Source organism: Crotalus tigris, unplaced genomic scaffold (genome assembly GCF_016545835.1).
Source record: "Crotalus tigris isolate CLP2741 ecotype Arizona unplaced genomic scaffold, ASM1654583v1 scf7180000017847.2079705, whole genome shotgun sequence".
In the NCBI taxonomy this organism is placed as follows: domain Eukaryota; kingdom Metazoa; phylum Chordata; class Lepidosauria; order Squamata; family Viperidae; genus Crotalus; species Crotalus tigris.
This window is the reverse complement of record NW_024096670.1, coordinates 518,276-535,247: the sequence shown is the minus strand read 5'-3', so window position 1 is coordinate 535,247 and position 16,972 is coordinate 518,276. Positions and strand designations below refer to the sequence as shown.

At 50.0% G+C, this 16,972-nt stretch overlaps 2 protein-coding genes across 2 annotated transcripts in view; both read right to left on the bottom strand.

Moving 5' to 3' along the window:
* CHAT (choline O-acetyltransferase) overlaps positions 1-1,343 on the bottom strand; it is a 50,136-nt gene extending 48,793 nt beyond the window's left edge. Inside the window, exon 1 of the mRNA XM_039343352.1 lies at positions 932-1,343. The gene's annotated coding sequence lies outside the window, so the exon portion shown is untranslated. The remainder of the gene's footprint in view (positions 1-931) is intronic.
* A 7,158-nt stretch (positions 1,344-8,501) lies between these two features.
* On the bottom strand, positions 8,502-10,430 carry SLC18A3 (solute carrier family 18 member A3). The gene has a single exon (XM_039343345.1). The coding sequence runs from the start codon at positions 10,295-10,297 to the stop codon at positions 8,690-8,692; it is 1,608 nt and encodes a 535-aa protein (XP_039199279.1). The 5' UTR covers positions 10,298-10,430; the 3' UTR covers positions 8,502-8,689.
* Positions 10,431-16,972: the final 6,542 nt, after the last annotated feature.

Here is a 16,972-nt window from a genome sequence, read left to right as displayed (position 1 = left end):
TTGGGGCAGCCCCTCAAACACTGGAATACTGCTATCCTGTCCCCCCTGGTCCTTCTCTTTGTTAAACTAGACATACCCAGTTCCAGTTTTTGATATGTTTTAGCCCCCAGCCCCTTCATCATCTTTCTTGCTCTTCTCTGTGCTCTTTCCAGAGTCTCAACCTCTTTTTTATATTGTGATGTGCAAACCTTGAGGATCGCACCCTTCAACTGTCCCAGACCCCAGCAATGGAAGGCTTTGGGTCAGAAATTTCTAGGCAGGGTTACTCCTTAAACTCAGCAGGGTTTCAGACATGGAGTTAAGACTGAAGGTTTTAAGCACAGGTCAGGAGCAACCCTACTGGCACGCACGGGGCTAACTTCTGAGTAGGTGGGGGGGCTTGCCCTACAAAAGATTTGCCCGGCTGCCCTCACCCACAGCCTGGGTATTAATGGCTTCTCTCCTAGCCATTAAGCATAGCTACACAAACCAGAACAGAAAAAAAAAACCAAAGTGAACACAAAATGCCTTCAAATTAACCCAAACGCGTGCATCTAACCATAACTGGAAATGTACCTCTTTCTTTCTCCCCCCCCCCCCCAACGACAGAGGAAAAGACAGCCTAGTGATGTTTTCCAAACGCGCCCTTGTCAGGAAGTTGCTCGCTACCGTTCACACGACCGAATGAACTCGAGTTCTGAGTCCTCCAGTGCACGCTTACCCCTCCCCCCTCAGGGATCCAAGCGGGCTGGATGCTCGCAAACACGCAGAGTTGCATCCCCTCAGCCCCAACCCCAAAGCGCCCTTTAAGCAAAGGGACACCAAAACCCGTGATTCGAGAGTCGTGCGAATGGAGCCGCCGGTTCTTTTTTTTTTTTTTTTTTCCTGGACGCGTGTTGGCCGGCAAGCGGGACAGCTTGCAGACCGGCTCTTCCCAGTTTCCCTTCCTTACCTGGAAGCGGGGCGCCCGTGGAGCCGGCGGAGTGGGGAAGGGTCTCTTTCGGCCGGGGAAGCGGGTCAAGCGTTCAAGCCTTCCGCGGAGCTGTCCATGGTGCCTCCTGCGCTCCTGCCCTGCCTTCTCCTGGGGTGCCGGGCTCCCCTTCTCCGCCTTCCTGTTGCCCAGCCCGGGAAGGGCGAGGGGATAGAGCCGGTCAAGGGCAGAGAAGGGGCTTCCCTCGCTGGGCGGCGTCTGCCCGCCTCCCCTTCTCGCTCCGGCTCTTCACCGCGCCAGAGCGCAGCGTCTCCGCAACTCCGCAAACTTCTTGGCCAGCCGGGCGGGCAAAGGGGGGGTCGGTCGTGCCAGGCAAAGGAGGGGCGCCCAGGCCGGGCATCGCTCTTCCCCCTTCCCGGGGGCACAAGTTGGCCAAAGCGGGCAGGAGTGCCCCCCACCCACCCACCTACCCTACCCCCAGGCGCTCCGCGGCTCTCCAAGCGTTTGGCTCTGGGGAGGAAGCCTGGAGAAGCGGACCCCTGCTCGGCGAGGCGAGTCGTGGCGTGGGCTTCCTCGGAGACAGATAGTCCTTCCTCCCGACCCTGGGATTTACTCCGCGGTAAGGGAGGCTCTGGGTGGCAGCTTGACACGTGCCGCGCCTCCTTGGGTGGTGCGGGGGAGAGAGAGAGAGAGAGAGAGAGAGAGAGAGAGAGAGAGAGAGAGAGAGAGAGAGAGAGAGAGAGAGAGAGAGATGTGTGTGTGTGTGTGAGAGAGAGAGAAATGAGAGAGAGAGAGAGAAAGAGATGAGAGAAAGAGAGATAAATGAGAGATAGATAGATAGATAGATGGATGAGAGAGAGAGAGATGAGAGAGATGAGAGAGAAAGAGATAAATGAGAGAGAGAAAGATGAGAGAAAGAGAGAGAGATGAGAGAGACAGAGAGAGAGATAGGTAGATAGATAGATAAATGAGAGAGAGAGAGATAAATAAGAGAGAGAGAGATGAGAGAGAGATGAGAGAGAGAGAGATAAATGAGAGAGAGATGAGAGAAAGAGAGATGAGAGAAAGAGAGAGACATGAGAAAGAGATAGATAGATAGATAGATAGATGAGAGAGAGAGAGAGAGAGAGAGAGAGAGAGAGATAAGAGAGAGCGAGAGAGAGAGAGAGATAGAGAGAGAGAGCTGCAGGGTGGCCCGTCTCCAACATGGCGCCCTCCGGAGGCATGGGTGGACTACGGCTCCCGCCAGGTTAGAGGTGAAGTCGCTTGAGAGGGTGGAAACCGACACGGGAGAGGCTGGAAGGGCCCGTTCAGACGAACACTCAACGTGTCCCCTCTCTTTTCCCTCCATCTGCTTCCCCGTGTTATACCTCTATTTCAAAACCTTTGGTGGGTCTGTGCCAATTAGAGCGTGCGCCCACTCCTCGTGTTCTGACAGCCCTTGCTTGGGTCAGTCAAGAGAGGGGCCACCATGAATGGGATTGCCTGGATTGGCCCTTCCAGCCAGCCTCCATTAGCGCTTGGCTGATGGAAGGCTCATTGTGCCTTGGGTTGGAAGTCAACTTCTTCCAGACCAATGATAGGGTGGACTTTTCCCCTCCCCCCATCCAGAAAGGGCTGACCCCACCTCCCCACACCCCAAAGACACACTTCTAGTCCACACTTGATCTCCTTTCTTAAAAGAGGGGGAAACCAAAGCCCCCCACTTTCTTATATCTTGTATCTTATATCTTATACCTTGTATCTTGTGTCTTGTATCTTGCATCTTGTGTCTTGTATCTTGTATCTTGTGTCTTGTATCTTGTAACTTATATCTTACATCTTATATCTTACATCATCTTGTCTTGTCTTGTCTTATCATCTCTTCTCCTCTCCTCTCCTTTCATATTTTTTTTTGGCCATTCTGAAAACTTCTTTGAATTAATAAGGAGGGATAGGTAGATTAATTCCTCAATGAAAAGACCTTTGGAGTTGACACCCTGCTTTGATACAAAGGCGAAAGGGCCAGTCTCTCTCTCTCTCTCTCTCTCTCTCTCTCTCTCTCTCTCTGTGTGTGTGTGTGTGTGTGTGTGTGTGTGTGTGTGTGTTTCATCACAGGAACAGCCTTCCTTTTCAAAACAAACATTATTCGGAGTCAATCAAGTGAGATGAACAGGGTAACGTTGGATAATAAATAAATTCGCTCTTGTAAATAGTCCAGGGTTCTCTAATGAACCACTGGGGGAGGGAGGACAGAGAAGGGAAAAGAAATCTATCCACAACACCACTCCCCTCCTTACCCAGGATCAAACTAACTAAGCTTAGCTGGTTGCGCAACCTTTTGGATTCATCAATGACCTAGGGGAAGGGATTGTGTGAATGCAGCAACTGAAGCTTCAAGTCCATCCCGGGATCTGGTATTTTAAGAAATAAGAAAAGGTGACGTGTTGGGAGGGAGGGAGGAAGGGAGAGAAGGAAGAAGTAAGTAAGTAAGTAAGTAAGTAAATCAGTCAGTCAGTCAGTCAGTCAGTCAGTCAGTCTTTGGCCCTGTTGTAATAGGGCATTCAGAACAACGTCTGTTAAAAGAATATGGGAATCTTTGTTGACTTGGTGTGATGCTTCAAGCTGTTTGATCTCTGGAATCCAAATGGGTCCTACTTTATGGGGGGAGGGAACTTACCTCTGCAGCCTGCACCAGGCATCGGGATGTCACGATCTGAGGAAGTTTGATAGTCTACAAAAGTGCTACCATGCTGCTCCTGATTCTTCTCATACAGAAATAATTCTTTTTTTAAAAAATAATTTTTTATTTTTCCAAACTCTCCCCCAAACATATACCGTGATATTTACCAGATGTTAACATACATTCTTTTTACATTCCTATATAAGATACTTTTAATAAAATGAAATAAATACATACACGGGACTTTTGGTGTTGCTCGCCCATTTCCCCTTTCACTGTATCCACACTCCTTCTTCTCTACCTTCTTCCTCCCTTTCTTCTCTTCCCCACTTCCCTCTTCTTCCTCTCCTCTCCTCTTTCCTTCACCACTCTCCTCCCCTTTCTCCCCACTTCTCCTCTTCTCCTCCAACCTTCCTACTTCCTTCTCCCCTCCTTTACTCTTTGCTCTCTCCTCTCCTTTCTTCCCTCTCATCCCTCTTCAGATACAATTCAGGGGTAATGTCCCAGCAACTCCAAATTTCCCTATCTGTATTATATACAATAAGATTAATTTTCTCTTACATTAATACTTCTATTTATCTAACCTTCTCGGTATATACTTCTATAAATATTTATACAACCTCCAGTTATTCAATACTGTGTTGCTTGGGTCTCCCTCCTTTTATCTGCTCCTGCAGAAATAATTCTTGAATTTGCAAACCATGGTTTCCAGGTGGGCCTTTTCAAGGACCTGGATGTTGAATGAATAAGCCTCTTGTCCAGAAGATGGTAGACAGGAAAACCTGGAGGAACATTGTCCATGGGGTCGCGATGGGTCGGACAAGACTTTGCAATTAACAACAGCAACAACCATAAGGAAATAAATACTCTGACTAATGTCCAAGTCAGTTTCAACATGGCAGCAGGTCATTCCTGCCTCTGCCCCCATATTCTTTCAACCCATCTCTCCATCTTTCCTAAGGGGGGAGCCCACCAGTCTGCAACCATGCAGGAGACCCCCTAACTAGCATCTCATAAGGAGCAGGGCCTGTGTTTCTTTGCTGCCCCCTTCTGGATGCCAGGACTCGTGCAACCCGGATCTGCTTGCTCTCCCTTACATAAATAAGGAAGAGTGCTGCTATTTTATGAGATCAGAACGAGGGAAGAGAAATAGGAAAGAGAGCGGAAGGCCTTTGCCAAATCATCTGGGCTTCTGGATCTCTTGGGCCAGTTGCAGGAAGAGAGTTCTGGTGTCCTCCTCCAGGCGTGGTTCTTTGTTTGCAGCTTTGGACGGGATGCCCTTCTGACTAAGGGAGGATATTCACAGGGTGTGGGTTGAAAGGGAAAATTAAATCAATGAAGAATAAACGTAGGTCTCTCTTCCCTGCTATTTCCTCTTTCCTGTTTCTTTCCTTCCCTTTTATCCATCTTCCATCTTTTCCCCCACTCTCTCTCTCTCTCTTGTCTCTCCCTAATGCTCCTTCCTTCCTTCCTTCCTTCCTTCCTTCCTTCCTTCCTTCCTTCCTTCCTTCCTTCCTTTTTTCCTTCCTTCCTTCATTCATTCTCCTGTGGAGCCAGGGAGGGGGTGCCTTCCTTCCTTCCTTCCTTCCTTCCTTCCTTCCTTCCTTCCTTTTTCCTTCCTTCCTTTTTTCCTTCCTTCATTCATTCCATCATTCTCCTGTGGGGCCAGGGAAGGGTGCTTTCCTTCCTTCCTTCCTTCCTTCCTTCCTTCCTTCCTTCCTTCCTTCCTTCCTTCCTTCCTTCCTTTTTTTTCTTCCTTCCTTCCTTTTTTCCTTCCTTCCATTCACTCCATCATTCTCCTGTGGGGCCAGGGAGGGGTGCTTTCCTTCCTTCCTTCCTTCCTTCCTTCCTTCCTTCCTTCCTTCCTTCCTTCCTTCCTTCCTTCCTTCCTTCCTCCCTCCCTCCCTCCCTCCCTCCCTCCCGTTTCCTTCTTTCTGTCTTCCATCCCTCTCTCCTTCCCTCCATCTCTCTTTTCTTTTTTCCTCTCTCCCTCCTTCCCTCCCTCCCTTTTTTAGGCGGAATATTCAGAAGAAACCTCTTGTCTGAAATAACACCCCTTCTTTTCCAGGTCCGTTGCAACTGGTCAGCCTTCGAATTTAACGCCGAAGTCGATTTTTTTTTTTTTTAAAAAAAAAAGCAAAGCGAAGCGAAGTGCAGCCCGTAAGATCGGGTTAGACCCGCTCGTCTCACAGGGAGGCAGGCTGGAGAAATGGGGGATAGGAAGAGTTAGGATCGGAAGCCAAGTTTTCCAGCTTCTTGGGCTTGGCCGGGGCGGGGGGGGGGGCTGTAAACCAAATCGACTCCGGGCAGTTAAGAACCCAGTCTGTCGCCCAACCTAGTCTGTGGAGTGAACCGGAGTGAATTTGAATGAAGTTTCTTCTCTTTCGTTCCCTCTTCCCCATCACGCACGGCTGCCTTAGGCGCCCGTTCACACGTGCAAGTTCGTTCCCGGGTCAAGAATCCGAGGCTTCCGTGAAGGATTGTGCGGAGACGCAGCCAAGGAAAAGGAAACGAGATTAAAGCGGGCGAAAAGAATATCCAGAAATGCGGGGCGGCCAGCCCTGCGCAGTCCTGCGTTGGAGAGGCAGATGGGTCATCTTGAAGCCTTCCCCCCTCGCTGCGCCGCATGGGAGTCCTGATTCCTCTTCTCTCCCCTCCGGGAAACGGAGAAGATCAAAAGGGGAAAAGGACAAACCGAACCAAACCAGAAACGGTTTGGAAACGGTCCGTGAATCCATTTCCTCCGGCCAGAGACGGGAAAAAAAAAAAAAAAACAATGGAGAACTTCAGGAAGCTTGGATGACAGTCCCCATAATCCACAGCTTTCGGGCGGAGAGAAATCGAGCTTCCCCCAAACTTGCTCGAGAGAGCGGGCAGCGAATCGGAGACGTAGCCACTGCTCACTTTCGGGACGAAAGTGTTTAAAAAAGCAGGCAAGGCTGTTGTCGCCCAGCCGTTGGGAAGCAGAATGAAATTGACACACCGCGTAGTGAAATTGACCACATCGTTGGAAGGATGAGATTTTGGGAAGAAAATAGACTGGGGAGGCTACGTTTTCACTGATCCCCAGTGGAAACCAGCTGCCAATCACCCTACACAAATAGCATAGGAAACACACAGCGGGAGCCTAAAGGGAATGTAAAATACTCACAGTGTAGCAAGAATTCTACACGAAGTTACTCGGAGGTAGCTAAAGCCCAAGTTCAAAAGAGTTTTATTCCCTTCCCTTAATTGGCTTCCACCCAATTAAGTAGCCATCTAAACTTTGGGGAAATAAATGAAATTACAGAGCTGGATTCTACATCTAGTTTGTATACATTCCTGCTGACACTGGGGGCAAATAACCGCATCTGTCTAATGGGTGTGGCAAGTGGTCTACTAGTTAGAAACAATTCTTGAAAAATTTCTACTAATCGTGGTTTAAAACAAACCAGCAAACAAATAAACAGAAAATCCCAAAAAACGGAGCTGGTCTTAAGAGAGACTCATTCCGATCCAAATTAAAAAGTAAGCCAGGGTGAGCCAACTCAATCCAAATATTTGTAAGAATATTTTACTTCTTGGGAAACATTACCTGGCAGACTTTATGCTTCGCATTTGTTTATTAATGACAGTGGATTTTTTTAAAAAAATCCTTACTTTTTATTGGTATGTGTGTGTCCCCATTTTATTGCTTTTCTCCCCCCCCCAAATTGGGAAGGATTAAATGATTGTATCTGTTGTTTGAAAAATAATTCATTAACTAGTTGGATATCCTAAAATGCTGATTTTTTTTCCCTACAGGAATGGAAATAAAAGTGCTAAGAATCTGCCTGCATGCTATTTGCAACTGGAAGTTATGGATTTTTTTTAACTTAAGCGTTAAATTACAGAGGGATCCAAGTAGATTAAAATAGTTGATCTAACGCAGTTTTCCACGAAAATAATCTCAGCGTATGCAGTAGAGGAATGATTTCATAAAATCCAGATTGGATTTTAATTTGTATATTTTCTTTGTGTATTTAGGATGACCCCCTTCCTCTTAACGTGCACACAATAAAACCAAGACAAATATTCCCTGGAACCTTATTTATTCACACCTATATGAATGTAATAGTTTCAGTCTAAAATATAGTATAGCATATTTCATTGATCAGAATAGCAACACAAGATGATATAAACAAACAAATAAATAAATAAATAATAAAAAATAAAAAATGAGTAAAATAAAATAAAAAAGAGGTTACTGTTTCGTGTTGTTTTTTTATTTCTCCTCTGGGAGGAAAAATAACACAACATAATTTCCACAGCTGCCATTAAAACATGAATCTATAAATGTACAATATTTACGGAGACCCTGGATGTGTATTTTCGAAGCATCTGATAAAAGTGAAGCTGGTTCACACATGCATAACTGCAGTATCTCTAATGAGAACACCCCCAAATCTAATGTCACAGACAGAACACTCAGATCATGTCACACATGCACAACAGACCTGGGGGGGGATGGGACATGTGCTCCCGGTGGGTTCCCCACTTCAGTATATTTTAATCAAGTATAGATAAAGCGTGCCGATGGAGCTGGGTATAAAAACAAAGAAAAATGGAGCCAACCAAACAGATGCTTTAAGGGATACATACATGCATGTGTGAACCAGTCTTAAGTGACACACAACACTCCTGCCCCCAAACCTTTGGCAGAACTGCAGAAAGCATGGGAGGTGCACCCCATTTCTTGTAACAAGAAAGGACCAATACATCTATGCAAATAGGCTATTTGGGATAGACAGGTTCAATCTCAGTAGGATGGTTTAAGTCCTAACTTGAGAAGAAGAAAAGAGAGAGAGAGAGAGAGAGAGAGAGAGAGAGAGAGAGAGAGAGAGAAAAGAAGGAGGAGGAGGAGAAAGAAGATGAAGAAGAGAAGAAGGAGAAGGAAGAGAAGAAGAAGAAGAAGAAGAAGAAGAAGAAGAAGAAGAAGAAGAAGAAGAAGAAGAAGAAGAAGAAGAAGAAGAAGAAGAAGGAGAAGAAGAAGAAGAAGACTGTCATATTCAGAGAAAGATTAATGTGTAGCACATTGGAGATATGGAGACAATAGCTGAGACACTGTCCATCTTCCTACAGGACCTTCTAGCCAAACTCTAAGTATAGTCATAGTCTGAGGAATCATCCTCAAAAGCCCCTTTAAAGTCTCTACGGTAAGGATCTACTACACTATTCTCTTCAAAATCCCCCACCGGGTGGAGATGTCTACCCTTGGCTTTGCGTTCTTCCATCTTGATGGTGTCATAGAGTCCTTTGGGCTCCTCGTCAAGTAGGATGTTACTTTCTGAATGGGAGGGCTTCATCTGGCAAATGTTTTTGAGGGCCAGCAGCACTGGGGAATAGAGGACATTGGCAAGGCCCATGCCCAAGCTGAGTTGGGTGAAGCCAAAGGAATGGACAATCTCTCCAGCCACAATGGGCCCCAGGGCATAGGCCACTGAATAGGAGATGTCGGCAATGGCATAGACACTGCCGTAGACTGACACATAGCGCACGTCTACCAAGAAGGCAAGGGTGGGCAGAAGGGCTGTGTCCACCAGGGCAATGCCGAAGCAGATGCCACACAAGGGGACCATCAGTTGGCCAAAGTTCCGGCAAGCAGGCACCACACACGAGCTGGCCCCAATGATGACCATGCCCAACGCCCCGTAAAACCACTGCAGGTGGGGATACTTGTCTGCCAACTTGATGGTGATGAAGACGCCCAAGATGTGGGGGAAGAAGGCCGGCAGCCAAGCCATACCCATCTGCCACTGGTTGGCGTTCATGGTGCTCTTCATCCAGATGGCAATGGTGGGCTCCAGGAAGGCCAAGGGGATGTTGCAAGTGGTGAGGGCCCCGGCCACCACCGCAATGTAAGGGTCAATCATCAGCCGATGGATGGGCGTGCCCACTGGCATATTCTCCCGGGTCTGGTTGGCAAATGGCTTGATGGCCACCAGCAGCAGCAGAGCGTCCAAGAGGGAGACGAAGGCCAGCACCAGGAAGGGCGTCTGTTTCTTGGCAATCTGGTACAAGATGCCACCAAAGGGGGGTGCCACCAGGCTGCCGAAGGAGATGAAGGCCAGCGCCACACCCAGGGCACGGTTGCGCTCTGACTCCTCGGTGTACTTGTCGGCAATGAGGGCCACCCCCGAGGTGTCTGCGAAGGCCGAGCCCAGCCCCTGCAGGCTGCGGGCCACGAAGAGGGTCCCATAGTTCTCGGCGAAGGCGAAGATGAGCGTGGAGAGGAACATGATCACCAGACCGATCAGGAGTGGCAAGACGTAGCCCACCCGGTCGATGAAGGTGCCGGTCAGTGGGTTGACCAGCAGCTGTAGGATGGCCTTGGAGGCAAACAACACCCCGATCTTGATGTCCTGGTTGTCGGCCTTCAGGGGGGGTGGCACCATCCCGGTGGTCGTGGTGGCGTTGCCCGGCCAGCCCCCGGCTGCTCCGCTGCTGTTGGCCTCCAGGGTCTGCTCCACGCCGCCGCCGCCGCTGCCGCGCATGTTGGCCAAGTAGTGGGGGATGATGGGCACGATGACCATGTAGAGCATGTTGTCCAGCAGCAGGGCCACGCAGACGATGACCAGCAGGAGGCGCCGCTGGCGGTGGGTCTCCTGCAGGGCGCTGCCCAGAGCCTTGGCCCGCAGCCCCACCGCCTCGGACAGCTTCTCCACCGCCCGGCGGGGACCCACCGAGTCGCCGGCCGCCTCCTGCATCCTTCCTCCTGTCACTGCCGGCTCAGGGATGCTAGAGGGGCATGGAGCCGGGCGAGCGAGGCTGGAGGGCGGGCGTGGGGGTCTGGCAGCCTTCCTCCTCCTCCTCCTCCTCCTCCTCCGCGCGCTATCTCAGCTTCCCCAGCTCCTCCTCCTCCTCCTCCTCCTCCTCCTCCTCCTTCAATCCCTCTTCCTGGCACTCCCGAAGCGAGCTTCTTGGTCCCGCTTGCCCGGCCGTCCAGCCCGGGCTGCCCGCACTTCTCTCAGCCTTCCTCGGAACTGCGGAGAAGGCGCGCGGTCTTATCCTGCTAAGCCTCGGCTCGCTGCGCCTCTTTTGCCCCGCCGCTGCGCTTTGGGCGCGCCCCCATTGCGCTCCTGTCGGGCCGGGGAAGGGGACGCCTGGCTTCCTTCCTTCCTTCCTTCCTTCCTTCCTTCCTTCCTTCCTTCCTTCCTTCCTTCCTTCCTTCCTTCCTTCCCTTTCTTTCCTTCCTTCCTTCCTTCCTTCCCTCCTTCTTCCTTCCCTTCCTTCCCTTCCTTCCCTTCCTTCCTTCCTTCCTTCCTTCTTCCTTCCTTCCTTCCTTCCCTCCCTCCCTCCTCCCTCCCTCCTTCCTTCCTTCCTTCCTTCCTTCCTTTCTTCCTTCCTTCTTTCCTTGCTTGCTTTTTTCCTTGCTTGCTTGCTTCCCGGCTCTGGATGGGGTCTCTGGGTCGCCGCGGGGCCTCCCTTCTCCCTCTGGCCCCGCTCGGCTCAGGCGCGATCGCCTCTGGATCGCCTGCTCGGCCGCCACCAGCTTCGCGCTCCCCGGGGTCGTCTCAGCTAGCCGGCCGGCGAGGCTAGGCGTTGGGGGGCTGCCCCTCAACCGGCCCGGCGGGGCGAGGTTGGCAGCCCGCCGCCCTTGCCTTCTCGGGCCGGTTCAGAGGAAGGCGGCTGGTCGGGATCCTGCGGTCCGGCTGGCTCCGACGACGGAGCGCCCCGAGGCGCAACCTGCGCGGCTGGGGAAAAGCTGCGTCTCGCTGCCATCGGCGCCGCTGGAAAGTTGAGGGCGCTTCTTCTTTCCCCCTCCGCCTCCTCCCTCCCTCCCCACGCGGGCTGGCTTCCCTCCTCCTTCCCCCCCCCCACCGCTCCGATGACGCAGAATGAAGCCCCCCCTCCCTTCCCCCTTTCCAAAACGGTGGCTGGCCCGGCTGCGCCTCTCTCGGCTAATTTAACACATGGAGGACTCGGAGCCAATGGCTGCCTCCAAGCAGCCTGCCCCCCCCCATCCTCACACACACACACACACACACACACACACACACACACACACACACACACACACACACCCCGGGGACCAGCAGGCGTGCGAGGCTGCACCTGGAGTCTGGAGCGCCTGGACTGGCCCTGCTGGCGAGGCACGTCTGGATTTGTCAAAGCAGGGCAATCTGGAAAGGTGCATAGTCGAGGCCAGGGTTTTCCCAGTCGCAATGCACGGCTGTGAAAGTTGGACCACAAGAAAGGCCGAGCGCCAAAGGATGGAGGCCTTTGAACTGTGGTGCTGGAGAAGACTCCTGCGAGTCCCCTGGACTGCAAGAAGATCAAACCGGTCAGTCCTGGAGGAGATCAACCCTGACTGCTCTTTAGAAGGCCAGATCCTGAAGTCGAAACTCAAGGACTTTGGCCACCTAAGGAGAAAGAAGGACTCCCTGGAGAAGAGCCTAATGCTGAGAAAGATGGAGGGCAATAGAAGAAGGGGACGACAGAGAATGAGGTGGCTGCATGGAGTCATTGAAGCAGTAGGCGTGAGCTTAAATGGACTCCAGAAGATGATAGAGGACAGGAAGACCTGGAGGAACGTGGTCCATGGGGTCGCGATGGGTCGGACATGACTTCGCAATTAATAACAACAATGAGAAGGAAGGACTCACTGGAGAAGAGCCTGATGCTTGGAAAGATGGAAGGCAAGAGAACAAGGGGACGACAGAGAATGAGGTGACTGGATGGAGTCCCTGAAGCAGGAGGCGTGAGCTTAAATGGACTCCAGAAGATGGTAGAGGACGGGAAGGCCTGGAGGAACGCTGTCCAGGGGGTCGTGATGGGTGGGACACGACTTCGCAACTAACAACAACAAAATTGACACAGAAATCACTTGGTCCAGTTCCTCCCCTCTTTCCCAGTTCAGGAGGCTGGCTTGGTGGGGGAGCCTGTTAATGCTAGAGGGTGGTGAAAGACCCAACGAAAGGAAGGACCTCTTTATATAAAGCTAAGAGTTGGTGGTCTCTGAGCGTGACTGTTTTCTTGGGGACCTTTCATGACCCCAGCTAGGTAACATCCTCTGTGTGCAACACAGCACTGATGGTATTACCTGGGTCATGAAACATCTGCAAGAACACAACCAAGCTCAGTTAACGCCAAGGACCCCCCTTCATTTCAAATCTGAATTACAAATATCCTCCTTTAAGCTTAAGAGTCTCCCTCAAGTGCTGGCTGGGTTGAAGGGCTTTGTGAACTGGCCTGCATAGGATCGTAGATCTGGAAGGGACCTTGGAGGTCTTCTAGTCCAGCCCCCCCTTCTCCCCTCCTTACACCATCCTGGTCAAATGGTTCTTCAATCTCTTCTTGAAAACCTCCAGCGATGGAGCATCCACAACTCCCAGAGACAAGCTGTTCCATGGATTCATTGTTCAGACTGTCAGGAAATCCCTCCAGCTTGGATTCTGCTGCTATGCAGATGTTTCTCCTCTCCTGCTTCTCTTCCCGGTCCCTCTCCAGTCCCTTGATGTCTCTCCAAGCTGACAAGAGACAATACCTAACTGATTTTAGATGCCTCCAGGACACCAGGATGAGAGAGGGCGCCCTACTTTAAACCTGGAAAAGCTAAAGTCAACAGAGGGGTTACTGGGTCGGGGATGAGACGATGGGAATTGTCACGAGGTCGTGGCCTGGAAGGGACGTCAGCTGGTCTGGGATAAGTAGTGTCCTGGCTCCTGCCCTTCCCCACCATCCAATCAGAGCTGAAGAAGCTTCTTGGATGAGAAGCGAAAGGTCTTCAAAGAAAAAGAAGGGAGGTCCACTTGCCTCCTGAAAAAAGCGTCTTTGGGACCCCGTTTTACGACTTTTCTTGCCACTTTTGTGAAGTGAATGACAGTAGTGGTCCAATTAGTAACGCCTGGTTTTTCCCCTTGACTTTTCTTCTCAGAAAGTCACAAGAAGTGATCGCGTGATCCCGGGACGCCGCAACTGTCATAAATACGAACAAGTGGTGAAAAACGGTCATAACTCCCTTTTTTCCAGTGTCATTGTAACTTAGAATGGTCACCAAACGGTGATCCTTGACTCAATGGATCTTTGGTCTGATCCAGCAAGCCCTGGTTCTTTCTAGTGAGGGCTGAATTAATCTGACTGTCCTATGAATGCATTGATTGAAATGATTCTTACACTGTATCCAGTTTTGGTCACCACCATGTAAAAAAGATGTTGAGACTCTAGAAAGAGTTCAGAGAAGAGCAGCAAAGATGATCAGGGGACTGGAGGCTAAAACATATAAGGAACGGCTGCTGGAATTGGGTATGTCTGGTTTAATGAAGAGAAGGATGAGGGGGGACATGATAGCACTCTTCCAGTATCTCAGGGGCTGCCCCAAAGAAGAGGGAGTCAAGCTATTCTCCAAAGCACCTGAAGGCAGGACAAGAAGCAACAGATGGAAACTAACCAAGGAGAGAAGCAACCTGGAACTGAGGAGAAACTTCCTGATAGTTAGAACAATTAAGCAGTGGAACAACCTGCCTCCAGAAGTGGTGAATGCTCCCATACTGGAAGTTTTTAAGAAGAGACTGGACGGCCATTGGTCCGAAACGGTATAGGGTTTCCTGCCTGAGCAGGACTAGATGACCTCCAAGGTCCCTTCCAACTTTATTACTATTACTATTATTATTATTATTGTTATTATCTGAAATAGTCTATCTACAATTCACTTAGTTTCAAGTATGTCCTTTTAAAAGACAGCCACCTGTCAGAAATGGTGTAGGGATTCCTGCTTGGGTGGTGGTGGTGGTGGTGGGGGGGGTTGGACTAGATGACCTACAAGGTCCCTTCCAACTCTGTTATTCTATTCTATTCTATTCTATTCTATTCTATTCTATTCTATTCTATTATATTCTATTTACTCTATCCTACTATATTCTACTCTACTCTTATTCTATTCTGTTCTATTCTATTCTATTCTATTCTATTCTATTCTATTCTATTCTATTCTATTCTACTATATTCTATTTACTCTATCCTACTATATTCTACTCTACTCTTATTCTACTCTACTCTTATTCTGTTCTATTCTGTTCTATTCTATTCTATTCTATTCTATTCTATTCTATTCTTATTTCTATTCTATTCTAAACAAAAGTAACTTGAGGACTATCTGTAGACAGGTGGACTTCAGACAGAGGTGCTTCGAAAAAAAAAATGCATCCCTGAGTTGAAGCCATGAGCACCTCACCAAGAGCAGGAGAGGTGAAGGCCACGTTCCTACTTGAGATGCACATCATGGCAGCGTTGGGTGGAAAGGGCCTCTTGGATCTTGCGGGGCTGAGTGGAGGAGACGCCATCTCAGCTTTATCGCCATGCTGCAGTAGCAGCACCGGAATCTTGGCCCTTGGTCATCACTGCACTCTATTTGATTAAATTTCTCTTTTAATCAAAGCTAAAAGCCATTTCCCGTCACGTAAATGGAATCTGTCTCACTTGGGGGAGTGAGTGGGTGGAGGGCAGGCCCTGTCTGGAAAACATGGAGGCTGTTTCCTTCACCCCGGGGGAACATTTGTTATCCCTTTTATTAGCAAGGAGAAGCAGGGGTTATTTTCGCTAAGAGCTTTGTAATAAATTTAACCTTATTCAGCCAAGTCAGCTGACTGGGGGAGGCAGCGGAACTGCAGAGACTTTTCAAGGGGAAGTCATGGGTTGGCCTCGCTGAGTGGGACCTTGGGACATTGATTCATGGCTACCCAAACAGCCCGTGGGTCAGGAGCTCGTGTAGGGCTGGGACTGTGCTGTGGTGTCTCTTGCAAAGTATGTCCTGAGAACTATGTTGCTATTTAATGGAGGACGATGTTATCCATTTAATCATGTCCAACTCTTGGAGATGCTATGGGTCAGATCACTCCACGTCTTCCAATATTGCACTGCTTCTTTGAGTTTTTCTATGCTCTGGTTGGTGTCATGCCTCCCTCCGAGCCTGACTCTGAGGACGACATGGAGTTCCCTGTGGAGGCCCCGGAGGGGGTGTCTGTGGCTTCGGAGGACTGTGGGGAGGGAACAGGCTGAAGCAGGCCAGGGCCCTTCAAGTTTGGAACAGGGAAGGCAGAGCTCAGGCGAGGAGCAAGGCTCCTCCCCACCAGATCCCAGAGCAAGGAGAGCAGAGAGGAGGAGGGAACAATGGAGGCAGGCTCACTTGCTCGGGAGGAGAGCGTCCCGCCCCACTCCACAAGGCACACCTGGGGAGTAGGTATTTAAGGAGACGCTGTGGGGTGGGGCATTTGCCGGGAACAAACGTGAACTCTTGTGATGTGAGCTCTTGTACCTGGACTCTTTGTATTGTGGATCAAGTTTGTTTCCTGCTGAGTTCTCCTTGCTGTCCTCAGTTTTGCAGTTTGCAGGTTACAGGCAAGCTGCGCGTGGAAAAGATCATACTTTGTTTGTTATCTGTTTTACTTTAAAGAACTGTTTAACTCCGGTGACTGTTTTATTGAGCTTGTGCCAGCATATGTGGGGGCTGTTGGGTGAACATTGGCACTGCTTACAAAGACAATAATTTCAGACCAGCTAAGTGCTTTGCCTCCGTTCGGGGCCCTGTGTCATCACAGTTGGTGTCAGCTTTAAGGGTATCCAGCCACCATGTCCTTTGATGGCCTGGCTTCCTTTCACTGCTAACACTTGTCTGCTTATTCTTGACCTACTTCTCCTGGGGTTCAGGTTGTCTTTCAGCTTGTCTCATAGGAGGCATGGCGGCGTAGGCTACGTCTACTGATTGCTGGGTGCCAGCAGTTTGGCAGTTCGATCCTCACCAGCTCAAGGTTAACTCGACCTTCCATCCTTCCGAGTTTGGTAAAATGAGGACCCAAATTGTTGGGGGCGAAATTCTGACTCTGTCAACCTCTTAGAGAGGGCTATAAAGCCCTTGAAGTGGTATATAAGTCTGCCATTGCTATTGTTATTGACTCAGCCTTCTGTTCTTCTGAGGTCGGTACAATGAGGGGGACCTAGATTGTTGGGGGGAAATATGCTGACTCTGTAAACCGCTTTGAGAGGGCGGTAAAGCCCTGCAAAGTGGTATATAAGTCTAGGTGCTATTTCTATTGTGTTCATCCCAGCCAGCCAAAGATCTACACAGGCCTCCTGGCTTGACTCTTCATGCTTACAACCTGCCTTATCTGCTCTCTCATCTCCACCTGGAACGGTCATGTCCAGTAGGCTCGTCCTGTGAAACAATTTGGTATTCCCTAGTGCAGTGGTTCTCAACCTTTTAAATGCTGCGACCCCCAACCGGTCGTAAGTCAAGGACTAAACCGGTCGTAAGTCAAGGACTAAACCGGTCGTAAGTCGAGGACTACCTAACTGGTTGTAAGTCGAGGACTTTCCCTGCCCGGGAGCACCGTGCATGTGTGGTGCCGCCCCCTGCGCCGGCCGAGGCGTAGCTGGCAAGCGGCAGA

Excerpts from the sequence above, each read along its gene's own strand:
- SLC18A3 (XM_039343345.1), bottom strand. The coding sequence starts at position 10,297 with ATGCAGGAGGCGGCCGGCGACTCGGTGGGTCCCCGCCGGGCGGTGGAG.